We start from the raw sequence: 26,057 nt of genomic DNA on the forward strand, positions 1-26,057 counted from the left end.
CACTTGAAAACTTAGCTCGAAATATTTGTCATATCCATCCATACCACATATCTTTTTTATATCTCATATACGTGTGGAGTTTGCATTCTAATTCTCTTTTTGTGACTTATTTTTTCTTTCAACTTCTTTTGTATTTTTTGTTAATTTGTATTTTAAGTTTTTGAGTCTTTTTATTTCAAATTGTGTATTATACATTTATAACGGTAGCAGCACGTGTTCCCCTGAATACGAAATTAATATATTATATATATTTTTAATCAAATGTCGAGTTAACTTGTTTTTTAAACCATACAATAGGCCTATTCTGTAAGCGCCTCGGTTAATGCTTTAATGTTTAATGCTTGTTTACGCCGCGTAAACCAGGCCACCCTGAATTAACGTGGTAAGTTGTATTAGTGCATTATCAGCATTGCCAGTTGATTTATTTAAATCAATTAGTGAGTTACAATAGAAAATAATTTAGTAGATTGTTTTGTATGGCTGAGCATTCTTAGCAACGTGTTATTTTAAAGTCACCATATTTTTTTGATATTGATGTGGATGAAGAACGAAGGTTAAATCTTATTGTTCTTAAAAAATGAAATTTTTACGATTTATTAAATAAATTAAGTAAATTTCCTAATATTGGTACGCTGTTGCCAGAGAATCTCATATGGATTATCCCGACCTAGAAGTACGAAATGAGAAAATGTTTGTAAGATTGATAGATTTAACATAGTTTATTATAAGTTTAACGTATACCCATCAGTACATATTTATATAAAAATGTTATTACATAAACTATAACGTAAAAAAGTTTTACAGTAAAAATATAGTGCTTGGGAGGTTATACTGTGAATAAAAAAATAGTCAATTATTACTATTTTTAATATCCACTTGTAACTTGTAACTTTTCAATACTTGTTAATGAAAAAGTTGATTTTTGTAAACAATGTGACTCGTTTCAAATGGAAATGGGTCACATTTGAATAAATGTTTTATTTATAGGGATGTTTCCGTTTGTAGTAATAAGCGACAGAATTACCGATTTGTTCATATTTTTTCGTTTCCTACAACTGTTCATCTCGGACACATAGCATGCCTTCCCCCGTCCACAGGAAGTGTCGTCCCAGTAATAAAGCTGGCATCATCACTGGCTAAAAACACAATAGCCCTTGCCACCTCCTCCGCCCTGCCGTTACGCCCCAAAGCGTGATTCCCCTCAGATCTCTTCAAGAATTCTGTGTACTGTTCTCTGTTCATTCCCGCTCGCCTCTGGAAGTTAGTGACGATCACCCCAGGGTTCACACTGTTAACCCTGACTTGTTTGGGTGCCAAATCCAAAGCCGCACACCTGGTGAATTGGTCGACCGCTGCCTTGGACATGGAGTATGTCAAAAGCCCCGAGAAAGCTCTGAGACCGGTGACGCTACTGACATTAACGATGTTGCCTTTGGTTTTTATTAAGTGGGGCACCGCTAGCGTCGTTATGTGGTAAAGTGACCTCACGTTTGTGTTCATAACGTTGTCGTACTGTGCCAGACTAGTCGTTTCCATGGAATCCAACTCCAAAACTGCCGCGTTGTTGACTAGAACGTCCAATCTGCCGAAGCGTTCCACAGTTTGGTCGATGATGGCTTTCGTGTCACTCTCACTGGTTAGTTCGGCAATTATTAAGAGTGGAGTTGTTCCAGAAGCACAGTCTGAAGCCACTTGTTGCAGATTTTCTAGATTTCTACCAGTCAGAGCTAGGGCAGCACCCAGACCAGCGAAAACTTTAGCAGTCGTTGCCCCAATACCCGAGCTGGCACCGGTAATTAATACCACCTTTCCGGCGAAATGCATTTTACTCAAGTTTAATCGATTAACTATTTGCTTACAAAAAACTGACATACTTTTCTTATCTATAAGTGGATGTAATATATCTATCTTCAAATCTGTAAAAACAAATATTAGATTCAGATAATGGTGGAGAACTCCAACAAGTGATTTATGATAAGATTGATATAATAAACATTGAACTTAAAATAAGAGCAAATCTTTCATTTTATTATCTCAATCTTATATAGGTATTATGTTATCTTCACCGAAAAGATGTGAATTAATATAAAACATAATATTTAATTAAAAAATGTTTTTTCAGCTACCGGCGAGTCTTTTGATTTGGTATCAATATATTTTGTAATTATTATCAACGATTTATTGAACGAACAGAAATTATTTACAGAATTTTATATGGGGTACACAAGGGGAAGAGTGCATAAACTTTAAGAGAATATTGCTTAGGTAAAAATAAATAAAAACAGTTTATACAGGGCGAGCTGTTGAAATCGAAACATAGCGAATAATTCTTAGGAAAATTATTTTTCCGAAAAATGCCGAGACAATTCGATTTTTAATCAAAGAGGCACATCCCTTCACACAAATTTCCTGCCACAGATTCCAGATTCCCCCTCCCCCGCCCCAGGAAGAGGGCAAACCCTCAAAAATCTTTATAGGGAAGAAAGGTTAAGTTACATATCGTTTGAAAGGTATTCTAATTCTTTTCTTCTTTTTGAATTTGATGATCGATTGGATTCGGAGATACAGGTTGTTAATAAAAAACGTACTTCTTAATATATTTGAAAACTTTTTTTTCTCCATCAGCTGCAGTAAACTGTTGATTCCTTTTTAAAACTACTATAAATGTTTAATATACTTATATTATTGTGTGATCGTCAATTTGAACACTTAATTTGCAAATAAATTTGTAAATAGTGGGTTTTTTCACTAACAATCTATCTCTGAAACTAATCGGTCAAATTAAAAAAATAAAACAGAGTTGTGTAGAGAATTAGATAACATTTCAAACATGTCACTTAACCCTCCTTCAAGATTTTTAGGGAGTGTAACAAGAAATTTATGTAAAAAGATGCCCCTCTTCGATCAAAAATCGATCTGTGTCGGCGTTTTTCGGAAAAATTATTTTCCTGAGAGTTATTCGTTCTGTTTCGTTTTCAAGAGCTCACTCTGTATAAGGATTAATTAGAATATGCTTCATTTTCTGTACAATCCATCGAATTTATGCAGTAAATTACATTCTAATGATTGAGCTTTCTATTTATAAATGCTGACATAAAAAACTTAAATCTGAACTAATGATATTCAAAAATAATTAATTAATTAAACATAAAACATATCTAAACATAATAGCCCGACACTGATATCAGGACGAATAATTAAAAAATTAAAATTAAAAACGCGATTTTAAATCATTATCTATATAACTGTTGTGTGTAATAAATACATCCTTATTCTGAAATATTGCTTTATGTGGGTCCCGAGCGGACCTAAAATATTCGCTCATCTTTCCAGCCGAGACCGTGAAGCCATCAAAAACCAATCCATGCAGGGCTGCCAGAGCCGAGAACCACGTCTTAAGGGACCCAAGCTACTATTCCCGAGCAGCAGAAGACACGGGGCGGAATTACAATTTTCACCAACCTTTCCAAAACTTCCGTCGCCGCTCCGGAAATCGCTACAAGCAACAGGTGACGCCGCCATAGGCCGATGTTGTTAATGCAGCGTGTTAAGGACACGATCCGAAAATGGAAATATTGTCCCCGGTTCTTATTTTGAGAACAAAAAGTTTTCCGAATCCGAACTGTAAAGAACATATGTTTCGTTCCAATGGCCAAAATCAGCCGCTTGCTACACACCAAGTGATTTTTTGTCAATAATTTCTTAAATAACGAATTAATATAGATAAATTATTCATACAGTGAAGATAATACGAAGAGAATGTACATATTTAATAAATAAAACAAATTTTGTACACATTAATGGGCTGATTTTAAATTTATTAAAAAAATGTATAATCTAATAATTTACTTTCAATCAAATTATAATATCATAATCAGTCTGATTGGCAAGTAAAGTTTTAAATAACATCTTAGTTGTATTTAATTTTCAAATTCAATTAAATAATTTAAAATACATTTGCTAATTGCTTTTCTTCGGCAAAATTACCATTTCAAAATTACATTTATAAGAAAAAGACATACTATTTAAAAATAGAAGTTGTGTAACGAGACACAAACATAAAACAAAAATGAGATAACCGTTATTTTGTTCGATAAAATACCCGTATCGTTATGTCCAAATTTTGGGGGCGTAAAGTACACTTCTTTTCAAGTAAAAAAACCCAACACTTGTATATCCGTGTTTATTTGTTTCAAATGTACACGCCTATGAATCATTGGCAGATAATTCATTCTCAAAGTAAATAAAAAATGATATTAAAGGAAAGGTCAATTAATAATATTTTTAAAATGTTGCCCCTTGTTGAATATAGGCTTGTGCCCGTAAGCCAACAGATGACGTAGTTATCCGCATTTGGCGCTTGTTTTGTCTCTCTAATAATTCTTCTCTTGTATTTGAAACTTGCGAGTAGACTAAAACTTTCATAAATAAAAATCAAGGGGATTGTGATCGGGTGATCCAGGTGGCCAGGCAACAGGGCCACCTCGACCAATCCATCGTGGATAATTGACGGTAACACAATTTCGGACAGCACTCCAAAATGTGGTGGTGTCCCATCCATTTGAAACCATATGTGTAGGCGAACATTCAGTGGAACATCCTCTAAAAGTCCTTGCAGTTCGTCAATAAGAAATTGAAGGTAATTGTCTGCATTTAACCTCGCAGGAAGAACGACAGGACCAATCAATAAGTTATCGATTAGGGCAGCCCAAATATTAACCGAGAATTCATGGTGAAACCTTCACAGTAATCTAGTGATGTAAAATAGCATGCTATTTAGTTTTAGGTGATATATATCAAAATATATATCATTATATATATCAGATGAATTTTGTTAAAAAAAAACTATACTCAAATTAGTTTTTTTATATTGCTAATACCTTGCTGATTAATTTGACACCAAATACATGTCATATATATGAACTGTTAGAAAAGTTATCAAGTGATATTTATTTTTTTTCATATTTAGATTGGAATATTTTATTTTTTTTATCATATTTACATTAAGACACTTTATAGGAAAAGTAATAATCTATTTGAAATAGGTTGTTGTTTTAATTAATAAATTCATTATAATTATGATTACTATATTATATATTACTACTACATATTACTACTACATATTATAATGACTTCTAATTTTTGTTGCGTACTTAATAATATGATACAATGCCTGTTTATAAGCAAGTACACTGTTTATTAGCAATTTAGTTTTATCAACCCACAAATAAAAAATGGGAAATTTCTAGAACAAGAAAATTTAGACTTTATATCACAATTTTTTATCACAATAGGTACCTACTTAAAAAAAAATTAAAGATAAAAATTGAAATAAAAATTATCAAAAACTTATGATAATAAAGAAACTGCTTTACAGTAGTACTTAAAAATCTGAAATTTTACTAGGGTGGAAAGGGCGAGTTGAAATCAGGTTCGCTCTTAGTTCTTCCCATCTATAGTACACCCCTAAAATTTCAGATTTTTATATTCATTTTTGAAGGAGATATGCCAGGTACTCAAGAGCTACTACAGTCCAACCCAAGCCTACCACACCACAAGTTTTTAGTTTTAAAATGCAAGGTTAAGTTTGAAATTTGGCTTTATTGATGAAATGGCGGGAAAATTGATATATATCAGCTATTAACTAGTGATGTAAAATAGCATGCTATTTAGTTTTGGGTGATATATATCAAAATATATATCATTATATATATCAGATGAATTTTGTTAAAAGAAAAACTATACTCAAATTAGTTTTTTTATATTGCTAATGCCTTGCTGATTAATTTGACACCAAATACATGTCATATATATGAACTTTTAGAAAAGTTATCAAGTGATCTTTATTTTTTTTTTCATATTTAGATTGGAATTTTTTATTTTTTTTATCATAACGACTTCTAATTTTTGTTGCGTACTACTGACTGTTTATAAGCAAGTACGCTGTTTATTAGCAATTTAGTTTTATCAACCCAGAAATAAAAAATGGGAAATTTCTAGATCAAGAAAATTTAGTCTTTGTATATCACAATACGTACTTAAAAAAAATTAAAGATAAAAATTGAAATAAAAATTATCAAAAACTTATGATAATAAAGAAACTTCTTTAAAGTAGTACTTAAAAATCTGAAATTTTACTAGGGTGGAAAGGGCGAGTTGAAATCAGGTGCGCTCTTAGTTCTTCCCATCTATAGTACACCCCTAAAATTTCAGATTTTTATATTCACTTTTGTCAGAAATATGCCAGGTACCCAAGAGCTACTACGGTCCAGCTCAAGCCTACCACACCACAAGTTTTTAGTTTTAAAATGTAAGGTTATGTTTGAAATTTGGCTTTATTGATGAAATGGCGGGAAAATTGATATATATCAGCTATTAACATATATATAATAGCTGATATGTATCAAAAATTGATATATATCAATTTGTTATATATTTTCACTCACATCACTACAGTAATCTGAATAATCTGTTTATTTCGGTTTATTTTATATTACCTTTTATATACCTTTTATATTTGTTTCTGTGATTACATAATTATTATTTTCTTTAATAAAATGTATGAAATATCAGAGCTTCTCATGTCAATATGCTGACCTTACGTGTATTCAAAAACAACATATGCTTCTATATTTTTTCTTATAATTGCAAGTCACTTTAATGTTGGCGCTTCAAAAAGTTTTTTGTGTCTTAGTTGACGGCTGAAAGACACCGTTTCAGTTTAGTTCTGTATTGACACTTCTCACATTCATATGGCTTTTTTTTTCGAAGAATTTTCATGTCCCAATTGATGCTTTTTTAATGAGCTCTTATATTTAGTTCTGTAACTGCACCTATCGCACTGATATAAACGAACTTCAGTCAGGTCCTTGTGAGTCAACATATGGGTAATTAAACTGCATTTTATCTTAGTCTCATAAATACATTCGTTACATTTGTACATTTCTGTGTGGACGTGCGTTAACTCATGATACTTAACACCGTTCTTATATCTTGATTTATAATCACAATATGCACACGAGTGTAGTGTCACTTCAGATAGCTTTTTATGTATCAGTTGATGACTTGTAAGATTTTTCTTTCGCTTAGCTCTGTAATCACACTTATCACACTGGTACGCCCGCACGTTCGACAAATCCTCATGCGTGATTTGATGCTTTTTTAACTCACTCCTAAATTTAGTTTTATAACTGCACTTATCACATCCGTGCATCTCCACTTCAGATGGGTCCTTATGCCTTAGCTCATGTCCTTGAATACTTTCTTTGTATTTAGTTTTGAAATCACACTTGTCACATTGGTACAAACACATCTCAGAGGCTTGTTTGTGTTTACGTTGATGGTTCTTCAGATAACGTGTTTTATTGCTCTTGTAATCACAAATATCACACCTGTAAATCTTAATTGTCGAATGAATTAATACGTGACCTACAATACTGCCCCTATGCTTTGTCTTAAAGTTGCACAAGTGGCACTCGTACGTTTTCACATCAGAAAAATTGTTATGTGTTATTTGATGGTTCCTAAGATGTTTTTTCTGTTTAGTTCTATAATTACACTTATCGCATTCGAACATCTGTATCTCGGATGGGTGTTTATGCGTCAACTGATGTTTCAAAAGGTTGCCCTTTTGCTTGCACCTGTAATCGCACACGTCGCATTCGTACAGAACACTCTTCGAAACTTTTTTACTGTGTGTTAACGTGTGCCTTATGATACTGCTCTTATATTTACCCTCAAAAGTGCAAAACTCGCACTTGTAGACTTTTGATTGCTTTTTGTCTTTCGACCTACGATACTTAAGGGCACTATTATTTTTTGGCATTTGTACACTTACTGGACTGCGGTCGATGAATTCATCTGAGTCATGGATCGACGTCTTACTGAAAAAATTAATAAAGGAATTACTTAAATAAATGGTCATTAAACACATTACTAAGATTTAAGGACTTCACGGTTTAAAACTGCCATAAAATCAGAATATATTTTTGAAGTATAAGAATATAGTAGGCTTTGAAATTTTTTTGACAGAAGTCAAAGTGAATGAGTGGCATATAAAACTCACAAACTTTTTGTGTTGGAGATTTCTTATTTTAAATTGCAAAAGTAATATTGAAAAACTTTTGATGGAAGAAATGTTCCGTCATGTCTAACAATTATCTGTTGGATAACAAATTGGTGGAGTGTCTGATAGTAACAATAAAATATACAGTGTGTCCCAAAATGATGGAACAAAATACATATTTTTATTTTAGTTGAAATTTAAAAATATAACTGAAACAGGTCAATTAGTAAATAGAAATTGCCATTTTTCTGCAATACTTTCTATTTTTTGAGCCATGTTTGACAGACTTATAACATTACTGACAACTTTACTGGTAAGAGATTGAAAATTACCCCCACTACTTGACTCCAGAGCCCGAGAGGACAGCGATATGTGTCTGTCCTTTTTTAGACAGAGACAAAATAAATTTTTGTTGTCTTTGTTAGCATTCATTTTGAAATTTAACAGCTGACGCCGGAACTTCATCATGATTCATACGTTACAATATAATTTTAGAATTTTCAGAAAATGTAATATGTGAATGAAGAAATTATACGTGAAACATTGCCAATGACATCAATTTACAAATGAACTACATGGTGATTTACAAACAGTGACAAAAAATGAAACCTCGAATTCTTTAGTGAATTTTAAGGTAGGTCTTTCATATAAAGTTTTTGTCTAGGACGGTTCACTAAAACAATCCAGTGTTAAATTAATATTTTTAATTTTTTATAACATTATATATATAGAAACTAGTGAGTGAAATAATTTGAAATTAATCACATGAATGTATGTAAATACTGTACAAAATCGGAAGCATTTTCTTAAAAAACAATGTTCCAGTGGCTGAGATACAGGGCTGTATTATGATATTTTCGGATTCTTCTTACAATTTTCTACAAATCACCACCCCTTTATGTTTTTCGAAAAAAAAAAACATTTTCGTTGAACTAAAAACATAGTTTAAATTACAATAGAAACACTTTTTTTAATCTATTATTTAATCGAATAAAGAACATCTCATAGATGATTTTATTTGAGTAAATGCTCAAAAATACCTCAATTTGCGCAAACACAGCCTACTAATGTAACGATTAAACAGCATTGTATTCTAATATCGAAGTGTGTCTTCAGTTAATTTTTTAAGTTTTACTCAGGAAATCAGGCTTTTTTGGAAAAATATGAAAGAATAGTAATTTGTAGAAAATTGGAAGAGGAATGCGAAAATATGATTGTTACAATAAAGCAGTGGCATACTTTTTTATTTAGACACAAATATTCCAGCAATACCCTGCACCATTTATTTTTTAATTTTTATTATTTGAAAAAAAAATTAAATATTTTTTAAATTTTAATACCCTGTATTTTTTTAACGAAACTTCGTAGATAAAAGCTTTATACGAAAGAGCCCTCTTAAAATTCACTAAAGAATACGAGGTTTCATTTTTGGTCAATGTTTGCAAATCACCTTACGAATATAATGAGAAGTTATCGTATGCCCCTTTACACCCAATGAACTTATCTTATACCCCTCGTATGTGCAATAATTGCCCTTGAAAGTGTTTCTTACTCCAAACACCGATGGCGTATTTAATGCATTTTTTCATCGGGTTGCCTATCTATTTCTTACATAGTATATCTTATCTATGAATAGGACGCTTTATATTTTATAGTATAAATTCTAAAGACGAATTCAGCGATATAAGGTTATACCTACTTTTTTGTCACAGTTGTCAAAAAAATGTAAAAAATTGTCTTTTATGTCGTACTGACGACTATTTCAAACAATCATAGTCTTTGCTGTACTTTCAAAACGTACCTACTCTTTATTAATCTTAATAAGCACATAAAATTCACCAGAGTACCTTACGTATAACGTGAATCGTTTTAGTTCCAATTCATTCGTTGTTAAATTATTTTGAAAAATGGTTTCCCGTTTATGCGAAAAATCCTTAGTGACTGATATTTCACCATAAGTATCCAGACCAGAGAATTAGTCGATCTACAATAAGTAAAGTATACAAAAAGTTTGAAGGAACAATCCATCCTTACAAGAACTATGGGTAGATGACACAGATAGAAGATTACAATTTTGCGAGGAAATTAGAAATCTATTTATTTAAGACAACCAAACTTAAAAAATTACATAATTTTCACCGACGAAGCAACTTTTTGCTTAAACGGAACCGTAAACAGGCAAAATACTAGATTTTGAAGCCCAGAAAATCCGCATTGGATGTAAGAAAAACATACACAACAGCTGGAAAAAGTGAATGTTTGGACTGGAATAGTAGGACTGGGACCTTATTTCTTTGAGGGCAATTTAACAGGCAACATTTATTTAGATTTTTTGCGTTTTCCGCTGATTCCAGCCCTGGAATTTATTTTTGCTAACCCTAATGAACACGATATGCCTGCTGGTGATGTTTGATTCCAACAAGATGGTGTCCCTCCACATTTTCGCCTCGATGTAAGAAATTACCTTAATGAAGTTTTCCCAAATCGATGGATAGGCAAACGAGGGTCGTTTGAATGGCCACCACGCTCCCCTGACTTAACCCCATTAGATTTTTTTTTGTGGGGTTATCTAAAAAGCAAAGTGTATGTGAACAGACCAGACACTATCGAAGGACTGAAAAATCGTATCAAAGAAGTTCCAAACATAACACCAAATGTTATTCAACTGATAATTTTGAACACCGCTAATGGGGGCCACTTTGAACATTTGCTGTAATAAAATCAAAAGTAGTACTAAATTATTGTTTTCATTTAATTACTGCATTTTTTAAAGACTATGACAAAAAAGGAGGTATGCCTTTATACCGTTGATTTCATCTTTAGAAGGACTATCTATTTATACTATAAAATATAATACGGCCTTTAAAAAAAAAATGTCGGTAATGTTATAGATCTGTCAAACATGGCTCAAAAAAATTGAAAATATTGCAGAAAAGTGACAATTAAAAAAATATCTAAGATAGTATTTTTTTCCTGTGGCGCATAAACAACGAAGTTAACCTTAAAAATTCATAAACGTCAAAAAACGGTTTTTCACTAATACAAACACTTGAACTCCAATCAAAAAAAGTTAAATGAGAAAGTTGTAGCTATTAAAAAAACCTATCGATTCGTATATTTAAATATATCGATTGCTATATTACTTTTCGAGATATATCGAAAACATTGTCAAAAATCGACTTTTTTTGTTTTTACTGTATCTCTTGCAAATTAAGGTTTTGAAATTTGTTACTTGTTGTAAATGTAGCCCTCGGCAAGCAAAAAAGTGTCTTTTTTAAATTAAGAAATATACAAAATTTTTTGTTATATCTACTTTTCGAAAAAAAGGGTTATTGTAGCATTTTTATTGATGCCAAAAATGATAGTTTTCAAAATGTATTATTATGAAATCCACCATGAAAAAAATCAGTGCGATTGTGGAAGATGCTCGGGATCGTCCAGACTAATAATTAGTTAATTTATTTATAAGGTCATAACTTGTAAACTATATTCAACTTACCAATTCCAGATTTTGTGTGAATTATTAGACAGTGATAAGGAATGAGAGGATGCGATGCCAAAACGTTCTGGTAATAATAACGCAAATGTTTAATTCAAAAGTCATAAATAAACCTCTTCTGTTTATAACTTTTGATCTAATCAATATTTTTTATGATCGAGGGCTAGTTTTGTAGGTCTTTTGAAGACGAAAAAAACAGTACTTTACTGTTTTCTCATGGAAAAAAGTTATAAGCGAAAAACGTGAATTTACGTAAAAATTATACAATTAACCACCCTGTAAACAATCTTCCCCCCATTTTTATGACTGTGAGAACTAATATGATATTGTACATAATATTTAGCATCTATAGTGATAAATTCAGCTTGCCGAAACAAAAAGTCGGGAAATGGTCATTTCCTAGCTCTTTTTCCTGGCCTATTAGCAATGGTGGGAGACCGTATTACCTTGTAGCTATGACATCTTTAGATGTAGTTCCAAACTATGACTTTGTACTATGTTTGTAATAGTCCGAATAAGATTTTTAGGGAGAGAAAAACTGGAAAAGTTGCCTGAAAAATTGGAAAATTTGGGAAAAACTGAAAATGCTTTTTTACATAGGATATTTGTATGAACTCAAGACCATAACTCACGATTCATTTGAACTGAAATTGAAATTTGGACAGGACAACGTCTGTCGGGCCAGCTAGTTATTTATAATTTATAAGTATTGTGACTATTCGTTAAGTAATATTTTAATGAATTCGATTCAGAGTTAAATACAAAAGAAACTGTAGAACAAAAAGCTAGAGAGTAAAACAGAATTGTATTTTCTCAAATGAAGAATCAAGGTCGTCTTAACAAAAAAAATCAGAGAAACTAGAAGGGTTTGTAATTCACTTTGCATATTATGTTGAAAAGCAACTTGGCATTCCGTTAATTCCCAAAAAAGTGACCCAAAAAAAATTGAGAAATTATATCAATCTTTATCCGAAACAAGGTTTGCAGGTTTGGGTTCAAGTTCAACAAAAATATTGCATTTATAAAAAATATAAATTTTTAACAAGTTGATTAATTTTATAAATTTTATCAAAGGCAAATAAAAATTGATTTATCAACTTTATTCATTACAAAAACCAACAATAATTTAAAAACTTACCCATTTTCATCATCTTCATCAGATTTTATATCGATATTTTCAGAGATAACATGTATGGCATTCTTTGCTTCTTTTTCATCAATATTTTCAATTTTCCTTGTCACATCTAAACACTCCTTTAAAAATATATTGTGCGTTTCCAATGAAAACAGACATCCTTTACACATGACGGGCTCTTCAGTGGAATTAAAGTTCTGTATAAAAAAAACGTGTTCATAAATGAAAGATAAATGACGATTTAATTAAACTAAATCAAAATTTATTACCACTTCTGGAATGTAATTATGGACCATGTCCCTCTCTACTTCTTTTACTATCGTAAATCCAGAAGTGATTACCCGCATACATAATCGACAGATTCTCTCGTCTTCAAATATCGTGCTTAAATGTCCTTTATTTATTTCTTTTAAGTAAATTTCTTTCAAATCAACTGGTGCAGCATTTTCAGAAGTAACATAAGGAAAAATACTGTCTTCGGTATCCATGCAGGTTGCCTTGAAGTTAAATGCCGCAAACAGTTTTATGGAACAGGCATTACATATTACTGATTTATTATCTTCCACTCTCTGAAATATCACCGTTAAAAATTATAAATGAAGAGACACACAAGCTACAATCGTCTAAGTATAACTTTACCAGCTTTATGAAAAGAACGTCTAGAACTTCTTTAATAACTTCTTCAATTACTTTGAAATTTTTGTCATTTATAATATTGAGGCAAAGAGTACATGTTTCTTCATCTTTCTCCATTTGAATTTAGTTCTGTTTTCTGTTTTTGTTGCATAATATACATTCATTCATAAAGTACAGACTTTTTTGGCGAAAAACCGTGGTTAATTAACTGTGTTTTAGCATTTCCGAGAGAAATAAGATTAACCTAGTTTGGTGGACTTTGCCACTTTTGTCAGACCAGCAACAGCAAACCGTATTTATGAGATAGATTTTTTTTTTATTTATTTTAATTACAAAACTAAGATTTGACAACTATGACAGCATAACCTCAAATATTTTCAGGGTTTCAAAATTCAAAACACCAAAAATTAGATCGGAGCATCAAGGGAAAGGGGAAAACAACCTTGAGTGACAAACAGAATTTTTATCAATTCGAACACGGGATTTTATATTCTAGGTGCCAAACGAAAACGCCTCTGATCACCCAGACACCCAGACCACAAATCTAACCCCAGACTGAGTTTTCGTAAACTCCTATTAAAAGAACACAGCCGAGGCCAAGGTCGATAAGTATGTACACTTCTTTAACGATCTTATTCGAAACACTGATTTTGTGGTTATGTTTGTTTTTGTATGTGTCAGTCTTGTCATTAGTATTTTTATACTGGTATAATAAATAATGTAAAATATAAATGGGAAATTTTAGGGAAACCCTTTGCAGGCTTTGCCATAACGCCGTAAGTGATGGGAGTTTTAAAATAATAGAAGAAACCGTTAATGAGGTTTTAAATGTTCTTTTGTTAAAACTGGTAAGAAAAATTGTAGTGTGAATGTATTTAGATCTTGTATCTTCAAATTTTTTTTAACCGAGTTAATTAACTTTGTCATAATAATGTAAATTTCAGAATATAGAAGAGAATAAGTCTGTGATATGCAATTCCTGTTCCACAAAATTGTTTGCAGCTTTTGATTTCAAAATGATGTGTATGGGCATTGAGGATACTATTTTTCGTTATGCCAATTCCGAAAATGCGGCACCCGTCGATTTAACAGATATTTACGTTAAAGAGAAAGATGAAGGACGTTTAAGAACAGAGCTAGAGGGTGACAGAATTTGTCGATTGTGCATGAATTTAGTCACCTGTGAATTTACATCAGTAAAAGTCCTGGAGACTGACCTGATTCATAACTATATTCCAGAAGTGGTACGTATACTTCTTTATTTTAGAAATGACTGGTCCTCTATCGTAAAATCTAAAGTTTTTTTTGTAGAATTTTAGCTTGACCAAGGAACCAGTTATATGTTCATTTTGCCTTGATTTCTTGAATATCCATGGTGCTTTCTTAAATAACTGTTTAGATATACAAGAGAGAATTAAATATATTTCGGATGATAAAACCACAAAGGATCTATCTTGTGTTAAGATCGAAGAGGTTGAAATAAAAACTGAAGTAAACGATAAAGATGAACAGAGGTAAGTTTCAACGAACTCTTCAAGTGTTAAAGAATTAGACTGGACAGTGTACGGTTATTTTTTAGTAATTTTAGGACATTCCTTATGGATTATTTCCATTTTAAATGAAATTATTGTAGAAGTTTAAATCAAGGTCATTACAGTAAATGAAACATAATATATTAAATGTTGTGCAATAATAAACAAAATATTTACGAGGCATAGGAGGACCAACAAAATCAGAAGTTTAGGTTTTAATAATTTTTTTATTCACTTGTCACATCGGAAAAGTTCACCCTGCATATTTTCTAATAGATTCAGTATCTATATGTGGTTAAATAAGTTTTAATGTACACTTTTTTTTTATACATTTTAAACTTTAAGTATATAATCAAATATTGTAAGTTTTTCAATTGTTTTTGTGCAAATATAGCGGGAAAATTGTTCCAACATGATTGAATTGTAGAATATCCCTAAAAATCAAATTAGTAGAGTTTAAACGCAAATTAACTCACGGTAAATAAATGTATTATATTGAAAACTCTAGAAATTTTCATTATAAAAAAATTTAATTTAAAATTTATAGTACAATGTTATCTAGATAATTTAATAGAATAGCCGTATGAAATACGTGACAAAGGAAATGTTAAATTTTTAATGTACAGTCTATTTAACTCAACTTGCAAAATTCATTTGAGAAACACTGAATATGTGGGCTTCTCGAAGTTTGCCCCTAAATCTGTAAAGTGTTTACAGTGGTAGTCATGGTTACCGTCACGCGGCAGTGAAAGATAGAGTGGGAGTAGCGCATTTTTACTATGCAGTTTTGGTTCTGTTTAGTCTACCCGTAATCAAATAATAATTCACAGCTATTTTTTTTTTATTAAATGTAATCTTTTTACGTGTGCTGTAAAATTTTGTTACCTACATGTTTTTTGTATTTTTTAAAAGATTGTAAAAGTTTAAATTAGTTTGTAAAGACAGACCAACAGCACTTGCAATACTATCTATTGAAAAATCAATGGCGCGAGAAATACCAAACTTTAATGAAAAAGAAATTGATGTGTTTATTTCGGACAAAAGCAGAACGATGAACTTTTACTATAAAAAATAATGTTGGAACATGTATACCCTATATTTTAATAGTACTTATAATAAAACTGCTCAATTATATTTGATTTTTTTTTTAAATACTTTGTGGTATGAAAGTGGTGTGTGGTATATTAATTTGAGCAAATTTGTAATTCATTTGAGCCAAAACAACTTAAAATATATGTTGTATATAAATTGTTTGAAATGATTAGCATTTCAAAACACATGATCAATGTGATGAAATTAAAAATATAGTCTCACTCATATAAATTAGAACTTCTTGGAAATAGTTCAATTAAACAAAATTTACCAAGAGTACACTTGTTTCCCTAGTAGCCTATAATCTGCAATCTCTATTATTATTATTATCTATTTTCAAAATGAAGTTTAAAAACATACATTATTTTAATATACTGTCGATAATATTGGGAGACTATTTAAGATCACTCTGTATAATAGCATATCAGTTTTTTTTTTAATTTAAAATTTACACATACATTCAATTTCATCCTTCACAATTTATATATTTTTTTCCAGTGTCCCTCCTGTCTATGCTGATGAACTCGTTAACAACAAAGCCAAGAGTGTCGGTCTAAAATCTCATCAGTCGATACAAGAGAATCCTTCACAAGCCCGAATATACAGGTGTTATACGTGTACCTACGAAAGCAGGCACAGGAGCCGTTTCGTATGCCACCAACTGAGTCACAGAAAGCTTTCAGAAGTGCCTACGTTTAAATGCGATACTTGCAGTTTTCTCACCAAGTACAAAAGTGATTTGAAAACCCATCAATTAAAACACAAAGACCTTTCGAAGGTTGAAGTGTACAAGTGTGATATATGCGATTTCGAAACTAAGTATAGAAAGTCCCTAAGCAACCATCATTTGACACACAAAGACAGTTCCGAGATCGAAATGTACACGTGTGATAAATGTGATTTCACAACTAAGCACCAGACAAGCGTCTTACGCCATCGATTGATACACACAGACTTTTCCGAGACGCAAATGTACTCGTGTGACCTGTGCGATTTTACAACTAAATATAAAAACAAGCTCAAGCCGCACCAGTTAAAGCACGCAGACCCTTCGAGAGTACAAATGTACACATGTGGTTTGTGTGACTTTACAACTAAATATAAGCACAGCTTTAAGCGCCATCAGTCGAAACACACTGACAGTTCAAAAGGGCCATTGTACTCGTGTGATATGTGTCCCTACAAAAGCAGTGACAAGTGGACAGTAAGAACACACCAATTGGTGCACAAGGATTCCTCAATGGTTCAAATGTACACATGTGATTTGTGTGACTATAAGACCAAGCACAAGAACAATCTTAAACGTCATAAAATGGGACACGAAAGCCTTTCGCAATTATACAAGTGATGAACTTTTGGATAGGAAACGTGGATTTAGAACCAAGCTTAAATATAGCCCAAACTACAGTAGAGAGACGAAAAGCAAAACAAAATCTCGAATTATATCAGTTGAAACACGGCATAGGTGTAGTTATACAAATGTATAAAGAATGTTTTTGTATAAGGACAACTATAGGTGTTATCTCATTGAAATTGTAAATATATGATGGTCTAAATTTGATACTTTGGGTTTTCTGGTATTTACCATAAACATATAAAAAGTTAAATGTCACAGGCATAATTGTCAAGAAGAGTTGCTTAATGAAGACCTTATAATCATATCTTGGTCAATTTAAAAAATACAGGGCATTTTTCAATTTTCAGCAGATTTTTTTTAGTTGGAACACAAAACATCTGCGTAAATTACTCGTAGTATATGTCGTAAATATAAGTAAAATATGAGTTAGATATTTTAATATATCTCAGAAAGAAACATGTTACACTCCTTCAAAGGGGTATATCTTTTTATTTTCATTTAAAAGTTTATATAAAACGGTACTTTTATTTTTTGGTGTACTATTCATTCTGAAAATATCAGGAGACAATTTAATATAAGGAGAGTTTAAACAGCAAATAAAATAAAATAAGGGAGAAAATAAAATTAATTAAGAATTAGAAGCAAAAAATATTGGTTTATATAGATGAATAAAATAAAATAAGAAATAAGAATAAACCAAGCAAAGCGCAACTTTTCTGACAATGACTCGTGTCTGTGATTTTCCCTTTTTCGTTTTATGGCCAATACCAATAATGGCAGTGCCTGCTACTATCATCTTCATCAATATCATCACTCCCAGCTTAATATTTCTATCATCCATCTCAAAATTCATATACCGCCAAAAATTTCAACCTCAAATAATATTTTTAGGTTAGGTGTTGGGTTAGAATAATTGGCAACGCGGAACATTTTGAATAGAGATTTTGGTCATGCGCATTATCAGTTTCCAAACAAAATAAGATAAATTAATACAAGAAAACTAAAGTTAACCATCTTTTATTGTTATTCTTATTTTAGCTTATTTCATGTATAATTTATACATGTATAAACGCTTTCATAGAAATGTGCATGTTCAACTTTCTTATTTTATTCCTTATTTTATTTTATTTGCTGTTTAAACTCTCCTATAGACTGAAACAAATAATATGTCTAAAATAGCTCCGCCCTTAAATGCGCACTGGTCACGCTCTAGAAGTGTATCGCCCTTCGACATTTGTTATACAACCACGTTAAAGCAAAATATGAATAATTAATTGTGATATTTGGCCAATCTAGGAACTTTACTAATTTATTTTGCTAGTGCTAAGAATAAGTAAAACGCCTTGGAATGTATATTGTATTCAACAAATCTTCTCTATATATAATACTAATCTAGTTAGCCAGGATGCGTTTTCACCATAAAATTAAGCTCGAAAAAAGAATATGCGTTACCTATATTACTATTTTTCTAACACTCTAGCCTGACCCTGCAATCTCAACCAAAAGGAGCTACCTGGTACAAGCGTGACATTGTGGTTCTGAATTTTTGAATGTGGGATAAATGTGAATACGACACTTTAGGACCTTTCGTATATCATCAGTAAATTCATAATAAGTAAAACTTTAATAATATGGATGCAAATATAAAAAATGTTATTTTCTTTCTTTGGTTTAAAAGGAATACTTGTTGATTATATATATGAAGATTATTTAAATTTGTCACTGGCGGCAAGGTGGTTATACAAAAATATGCATATTAATTTTGTTGTAAATATATCTCGATAAGTTGTAGTAGTACTTGTATTATTAAAACAATTGTTAATAAAGTATATTCAATTAGTTGAAGAGTTTGTATACCTAATATATTTATTTTTTATTTTTTTGAGATTATTTTGAAAACTATTAATATTAACAATTCACCTTATTTTATTACGCACAACATAATTGATGTATGAATAAGACAGCCCATTTCAGAACCTATTTATTATTTGAAATATTAAATAATTATTATGTTCTTAGAACACCTTAATGTTTAATGATATTGTGAAGTTTGTATATGGTCTATTCACGAGAAATAAAAAAATGAGAATCAGTGTTTTTTTTTATTGGGCTAATTCAAATTAAGTCTAAATATTCCCGTAGTTCTTTTGTAAATTAGGTTTTTTGATACTTGAGTCAATTTAACAATACCGGTTTCATGAATTTTTTATAGTCTCTAGACTCTAAAAATTCACTTACTACCAGTACCAGCGTTTATTCTTTTCGTGTGGCTCTTCGACTTCAGAATGACGAAAATTTCTATGAGGATTTATCTATAGAACACGACAAAAATGTATTTCTAGTGATTTTAATTCTACTGTAGCTAGTTCATTCTCCTTGTACAGCATAAATCTTTTTATAAAAACGCTTTCTACAAATTTTTTGTACTGTCCAGTCCACTCTTTCTTAACTGAGTATCTTTTGAAAACCTGTAGGTATAGAAAAGGATATTTTTATATAATATATTTATTTATATATTTATATATTTTATATTTATATAATCCAAAACTATGTTATAGTTTTGGATAAAAGTTTGTGAGCTCAATAGTACTTAAAGAACATACTAACAGTAAAAGAATTAAAGAACAACAGTTTGTATGGTACAAGACACAGAGGAACTCAACAAGTACATATTAAAACTGAAATTTAGTAAATTTATTACCAGACATAACAATAATTGACGTAGACGATATTCGATTTACAATACCAGTGACGCCACTCCAAAGTAATTCTGCAGAAGTGGTGCGAAGAGGGGGAAACAGCAGTTTGTGGACAATCCACTCCTTTTAGCGACTTTGTCTATGGTTTATGACATAAACAGACATGACATAAACAACATACTTTTTATTATGTACTGGTGATATCTCTTCTAGCCCAAAGGAAAATATTTGGACAATATTTCCTTTAAAAATCCTTATATTTACGTATAATCCTTGTTTACGTATTTAATTCGATATCGAAGATAAATTGTTCGGATGGGGAATTTTTGAAAAGAGCATTGTAGGTTATTCCTCAGTGTTGCAAGCCATAAATATTTTGAAGTGGTAAAATTCATCACAAGGAACATTTTAAACGTTTTTCTGCTTAAATTGGTAAGTTCATTCACTTAATTCTTAGAGTGTATATTTAAGAAGTAATTGTAGATTAAGTAGTTAGTGTCCTGTTTGTGTTTAAAATACAATTTTTTGCTAGACATCATTCAAAGTTTTTTACCTACTCTGCTGTGCCGAGTAGCCTTAGTAAGTCTTAGTTACAACCAATAAACTTAGAGAATGCGTGAGTATATTGAAACTTTGTGCCGCTGAAGTTTCAATGGATCAAGGTTAATCATATTAGTCGAAACAAAAAACATATTTCATTCTATGTTTAGGCAGAATCGATTTTTAGTGACACCCCTTTCAGTCAATGTCCTCAACACACTCCCGGTATGCAGAACCTTATCTTTACTTGCAATCTCTAATGAGAAAATTTGAGATATTCAAAAGTTTCATTTTTGTTGAGGTTAGTTCGATTCTACATCACGTCCTTTCAATTTAACTAATCTTGGGGTGTGATGACATAACTAAAACGGATGTGTTTGAAAATTGCACCTATCCAAATGCGGTAAAGCAAATTAAAAATGTTTATTTTTTGGTTAATTTGATCAACAGCAGTCGATCGAAACTTAAGTGGCGCAACATTTTAAAGGGAATTTTTATTTATTTCATTTTCAGATACTCAGCTTTAGGGTTAGATCAAATGCACCGTCTATATTTCAACACAAATTTTTATAAAATATCAGATATAGACTTTTACACATACGATTTAACAGTGATGATTGAACTAGGTATACATATTTAATAATTTTTTCATGTGATGTTAATTGCTTACAGAAGTTTGAGGAAAGAAGTAAACACATAGTGTTTGTTGATGGAAAGTAATTCAAATTTAAGTCGAGGTGTCTCTATACTAATAACGCTTTAATTCCTTTCGTCGATGATGAACCAGGACGTTCAATTGACTTAAAGGAAAGGAAGCACCAAGCAAATATTTAATCGACTGATTACACAGTCATAAAGTTTGTAGGTTATGTAAGCACTAATAATGGGCGAATTTATATCAGTCGATGAAATGGAGGATGATATGATCGAGAAGTGTATTCCAGAAACGGTAAGTATACTGCAATCAGTGATGTAAAATGACCGTCATTTAAACTCGTGACCAGATCATGACGGTCATTACACGTCATAAATAGTTTCAGTTAGGAAAAATAACAGTACTTAAATGTAATTTAATGTCATTTTTCTAAAATATAAATTACTGAATCTCAATATTGCCTTAATAAATTCATCAACAAAACTATATTAATATCAAAAAAGTTTTTAACTATAAAACAAACAACACAAAAAACACATGTTCTTTGGCTATAGATGACAAGTATAAAGTAATAAAACAAAAAATTGTTACCATTGGTTAAGTTTTAAGGACACCACGTCACCAGGTGGAACATAAACCTACTTCTTACCGCATTGACAATGAATATTTAATACATATTAATTTAATATTAACATTAATAAAATCATCAAAAGTATCTATAAAGTGATTTTATTTTATTGTAATAAAAAATAATAATAATTTAAATATTTAAGAAACAAAACCTATCGTGACGCGGTCGACCGCGTCATGACGTTTAAATGATGGTCATTTTACATCACTGACTGCAATACACAAAAGTATGTCATACTTTTTGTTTAAAGTGTATTAAAAGTATTTCAATCTAAAAGCGTACGTTGTAGAATGGCAATCTAGCCTGGACGCCATCGTTAGATTTACACGTAAAAACTGAGGAGATAGATGTAAAATCTGAAGTAAGTGAACATAAAGGAGAATTATTTGAAACTTATTCTCTTGTACCAGAACTGGAAGGTAAAGAGACATCAAACGAAATGGAGTATAAAGATATAAAATTGGAAGATACAGAGAGGTAAGTCCACCAAAACTGTTCAGTTGTGGTATGTTTAAGATAATAAATGAAATATTGATTATTGGGTCTACCTATGGAAATATAGAAAAGTAAAAATGGAATAAAAAGTTATCATGGAGAAGGTTATGTCACTTTGGAATATTAGTGATACAGATCTATTCCGATCTTTGCAAAAAGCTTATAATTTTTTATTTGATTTTAAAAATTTTAATTTAAACCGCAAGCCATTATTATCAATTAGTGATATAGTAAACTATAGACATTACAGAAACCTTATTTAAGTAACTCCTCCTTGAGTCCACCTATTATTAAATAAAAGTAGGACAGTAGTATGAGATTATAGTTGAAATTCCTATTAATAGGCGTCTTTGTTCTAACATCTTCGAGAAAGACCAACGCCATGATAGATATATCTCGACTATTTCTGCAATTTGAATATTGTTTTCCTCAATTGGCCTCCTTATAAATATAATTGGTAAATATTGATAAAACAAAATTGTATATAGAACACAAAACTTTTAGAAAAAATTAAATTTTGTAATGACGTCAAAAGTGTCGACAGTGTGACTAAATTAATGTGAATTGTATCTTTAACCAATAATTGTCATTTTTACAAAAAGTTTTGTATTTTACATATAATTTTGTCATATTAAATATTTAGTAATTCAATTTATAAGGAGCAAGAAAGCAATCCTCAGAACATAGAATAGTTAAAAGACCTACATATTGCGGGTATATTCATGTGTTGGTCTTCGTCCGCGGTGATGTTAGAACAACAAGAATAAAAAATCTTTATTTGAAGGATTACGTTGGTTAATGCTTTCAATAGCCCGGTCGTGTAATTTTCAAATAAAAAATTCAGATATTTCATTTCTAATTTTTATTTACTAGCCGTTTTCTATATATTCCTGATATAATTCGATGCTAGCCAGTTCATATAGCCCATAAAGTAGTTGTTTCTAGCAATATCATCAGTTAAGATCTTACCTATAAGTTTTTAAAATTAATGAAATAAATCCTTGCATTAAGAATTATTGTTATGAAAAATCCCACGCTGAATATCTATCTGTTTTCGCCTTCCTCAAAATTGTGGTAAAACACCACTAAATTTCACTGTTTGTGGAAATCAATTGGTTTGTATCATACAAACATTTAACTATACTTTTCTTGATATCAGTATGATGATTTGACTTAAAAGGTAGATATCTGTTAGTGTGAGTTGGTTTCTCATAAACACTGGTTTCCAAATAATTGTCATCTTTTTGATTAAAATATCTAGAGAGTAATGGATTATTGTTTTCTATTTCCAAAGGAAGTTCAGTTGTTTGTTCGTTGTTATTAATATTATCTAGAAATGTATTTAATTCCTAAATGGTAAAAGTGGGCTTTTTATTTAAATTGTTAACAAAGTTTTCAAAAAAAATCCATAAAAAGTACTAAAGATTGGTGATAATAAAAAAAGACTAAAACTATGCCTCGCCTCAAATAAATAGCTTCACACAATATCATTTGATATCAAAAACAGCTGAGACACGCCGACTTTTTGGTAGTGTGAATATATCAGTGTGATTTGTGTGACTCAGTGTGAAGTTCATTTGGTTATTATTAACATTGATTGTAAAATTTTTGTGACAGAAATGAATTGATCAAATTTTGAAAACTTGGTGTATGAGGTGCCTTAGTGTTTGCAACAAACAGTTAAACATGTACACATATTTTTTAATATACTGTCAATAATATTGGAAGGCTATTTAAGATCACCCTGTACAATTGCTCACTAGTTTTTTGTTTTGTTAAAACTTTCAGTTTACCCATACATTCAATTTCATCACTCAAGATTTGCATTTCTTTTTTCAGTGATGCTCTTCTATATGATGATGAAGTCGATGGCAAAGCAAAGACTAACGGTGTAAAATCTCATCACTCTATACAAAAGAACCCTTCACAAGCCCGTATGTACAGATGTCATATGTGTAACTACGAAACCAAGTACAAGAGCCATTTTGAGAATCACCAACTGAGTCACAAAGATTTTTCAGAAGTACCGGCATACAAATGCGATATTTGCGATTTTCACACCAAGTACAGGGGTGGACTGAAAATCCACCAGTTAAAACACGAAGACCTTTCTAAGGTCAAACTGTACAAATGCGATATGTGTGATTTTGAAACTAAATATAATAATTCCCTAAAAAAACATCAGTTGACACACAAAGACTGCTCCGAGATCCAAATGTACATGTGTGTTGAGTGTGATTTCACAACTAAGCATAAGATAAGCATATTACGTCATCGGTTAAAACACATAGACCTTTCTCAGACCCAAATGTACTCGTGTGACTCGTGTGATTTTACGACTAAATATAAAAACAAGCTCAAGCCGCACCAGTTGAAACACGTAGACCCGTCGAGAGTACAAACGTACAAGTGTGATCTGTGTGATTTTACAACTAAATACAAGCACAGCTTTACACGTCATCAGTCAAAACACACCGACAGTTCAGAAGTGCCCATGTACTTGTGTGATACGTGTCCGTACAAAAGCAGTTACAAATGTGCAGTTATAACCCATCAGTTGGTGCACAAGGATCCCTCAACGGTTGAAATGCACGAATGTGATTTGTGCGACTATAAGACCAAACGCAAGTACAGTCTTAAACGTCATAAAGTGGGGCATGAAAGTCTTTCACAATCATACAAGTGCTAAACGTGTGGTTAGGAAATCACACAAAGGAGCTACCTTATAAAACATGAATTTGGAAGTAAGCATAAATGCAGCTTTATTCCCTGCAAACTACAGGATGAAGACGAAAAGTAAAAAATAAAATAGTGACGAAACTCATCGGTTCAGACAGGGCCTGGATGTAGTTTTATAAAGGTTAAGTACATTTTTTGTGTATAAGGACAAGCAATAGATTAATTAAAATTAGAAATATATGGTGTTCTTTTGATACTTTGGAGAATAGAAAGATAGAAAAAGAATTAGTTTAGATGCCACAGGCATAAGTTTTGAGAAAAACTGAGTAACGAAAACCGCATTACGAGATTTTGATTTGTGTGAGAGATGACCTTTTTTAATTTTAGGAGCTGTTTTGTTATAATGCAACATAAAATATCTGAATAATACTGTATAAATTATGAATATGAAAAAATATGAATTAGGTATCTATACAGGGTGATTCAGTCATAATGTCATTAATTTATGATGGCTACAATATGAACAAAGCGCCCTAGATGCAGTGTTGCCATATTTATATATTTTCGCTCATATGAAGACAATAAATAAACGATTTGCTCACATCAGCCAATAATAATTTAAAATGCTATAAATTATTTTTTTTATAATTATGCAATCAACATATTAAATTGTTATTGTTATCCAGCAAGAATCTCGAGGAGGTCTGAGCATGACTTGCCAAAAATCATTTTTTATTAACATTGTGATAACTTTTTAATTTGCTGTAAGCCTTATACTAAAAATTGAAAGTAACACGGCCCATTCAGATATTCAGGTAGAAAATGCGGCCCAATTAAACGATCACCATATACTCCTGCCCATACGTTGACGCCGAATCTCCTCTGAAAGCTAAACCGACGAGTAGTGTGCGGGTTTTCATCTGACCAAATGCGATTATTATGACTGCAAAGAAATTAGCTCTGTTTCACTTTAAATAAAATTTAATATTGAAGTTACAAAACCCCAAGAGTTCAAATAATTTAAATTTCATTTCATAACCAT

At 31.2% G+C, this 26,057-nt stretch overlaps 4 protein-coding genes across 4 annotated transcripts; 2 read left to right on the forward strand and 2 right to left on the reverse strand.

Moving 5' to 3' along the window:
* Positions 1–849: 849 nt before the first annotated feature.
* LOC108914536 (3-oxoacyl-[acyl-carrier-protein] reductase FabG-like) lies at positions 850–2,016 on the reverse strand. The gene has a single exon (XM_018720360.2). The coding sequence runs from the start codon at positions 1,870–1,872 to the stop codon at positions 1,060–1,062; it is 813 nt and encodes a 270-aa protein (XP_018575876.1). The 5' UTR covers positions 1,873–2,016; the 3' UTR covers positions 850–1,059.
* A 4,094-nt stretch (positions 2,017–6,110) lies between these two features.
* LOC108914526 (zinc finger protein 286A-like) lies at positions 6,111–13,679 on the reverse strand. The gene is made up of 4 exons (XM_023456290.1): positions 13,339–13,679; positions 12,969–13,268; positions 12,703–12,896; positions 6,111–7,883 (listed from the first exon to the last, which is right to left on the reverse strand). Exons 1-4 carry the CDS (start codon positions 13,450–13,452, stop codon positions 6,749–6,751), a joined length of 1,743 nt encoding a protein of 580 aa, XP_023312058.1. The 5' UTR covers positions 13,453–13,679; the 3' UTR covers positions 6,111–6,748.
* A 322-nt stretch (positions 13,680–14,001) lies between these two features.
* LOC108914540 (zinc finger protein 142-like) lies at positions 14,002–19,408 on the forward strand. Its single transcript, XM_018720367.1, has 4 exons — positions 14,002–14,183; positions 14,280–14,579; positions 14,647–14,849; positions 16,458–19,408. Exons 1-4 carry the CDS (start codon positions 14,067–14,069, stop codon positions 17,305–17,307), a joined length of 1,470 nt encoding a protein of 489 aa, XP_018575883.1. The 5' UTR covers positions 14,002–14,066; the 3' UTR covers positions 17,308–19,408.
* Positions 19,409–20,216: 808 nt separating this feature from the next.
* On the forward strand, positions 20,217–25,418 carry LOC108914534 (zinc finger protein 142-like). The gene is made up of 4 exons (XM_018720359.1): positions 20,217–20,447; positions 21,228–21,504; positions 22,131–22,318; positions 24,176–25,418. Exons 2-4 carry the CDS (start codon positions 21,439–21,441, stop codon positions 25,023–25,025), a joined length of 1,104 nt encoding a protein of 367 aa, XP_018575875.1. The 5' UTR covers positions 20,217–20,447; positions 21,228–21,438; the 3' UTR covers positions 25,026–25,418.
* The last annotated feature ends 639 nt before the right edge of the window (positions 25,419–26,057 follow it).

This window comes from Anoplophora glabripennis, unplaced genomic scaffold, assembly GCF_000390285.2.
Source record: "Anoplophora glabripennis isolate ALB-LARVAE unplaced genomic scaffold, Agla_2.0 scaffold905, whole genome shotgun sequence".
Classification (NCBI taxonomy): Eukaryota; Metazoa; Arthropoda; class Insecta; order Coleoptera; family Cerambycidae; genus Anoplophora; species Anoplophora glabripennis.

Coding starts and splice junctions, on each gene's coding strand:
- LOC108914536 (XM_018720360.2), bottom strand. CDS start 1,872: ATGTCAGTTTTTTGTAAGCAAATAGTTAATCGATTAAACTTGAGTAAA.
- LOC108914526 (XM_023456290.1), bottom strand. CDS start 13,452: ATGGAGAAAGATGAAGAAACATGTACTCTTTGCCTCAATATTATAAAT. Junction 13,269..13,338: donor ACGTTCTTTTCATAAAGCTG/GTAAAGTTATAC, acceptor GTGATATTTCAG/AGAGTGGAAGATAATAAATC. Junction 12,897..12,968: donor ATAATTACATTCCAGAAGTG/GTAATAAATTTT, acceptor TTTTTTATACAG/AACTTTAATTCCACTGAAGA.
- LOC108914540 (XM_018720367.1), top strand. CDS start 14,067: ATGGGAAATTTTAGGGAAACCCTTTGCAGGCTTTGCCATAACGCCGTA. Junction 14,184..14,279: donor ATGTTCTTTTGTTAAAACTG/GTAAGAAAAATT, acceptor TGTAAATTTCAG/AATATAGAAGAGAATAAGTC. Junction 14,850..16,457: donor AACGATAAAGATGAACAGAG/GTAAGTTTCAAC, acceptor ATTTTTTTCCAG/TGTCCCTCCTGTCTATGCTG.
- LOC108914534 (XM_018720359.1), top strand. CDS start 21,439: ATGGGCGAATTTATATCAGTCGATGAAATGGAGGATGATATGATCGAG. Junction 21,505..22,130: donor AGAAGTGTATTCCAGAAACG/GTAAGTATACTG, acceptor CGTACGTTGTAG/AATGGCAATCTAGCCTGGAC. Junction 22,319..24,175: donor AAATTGGAAGATACAGAGAG/GTAAGTCCACCA, acceptor TTCTTTTTTCAG/TGATGCTCTTCTATATGATG.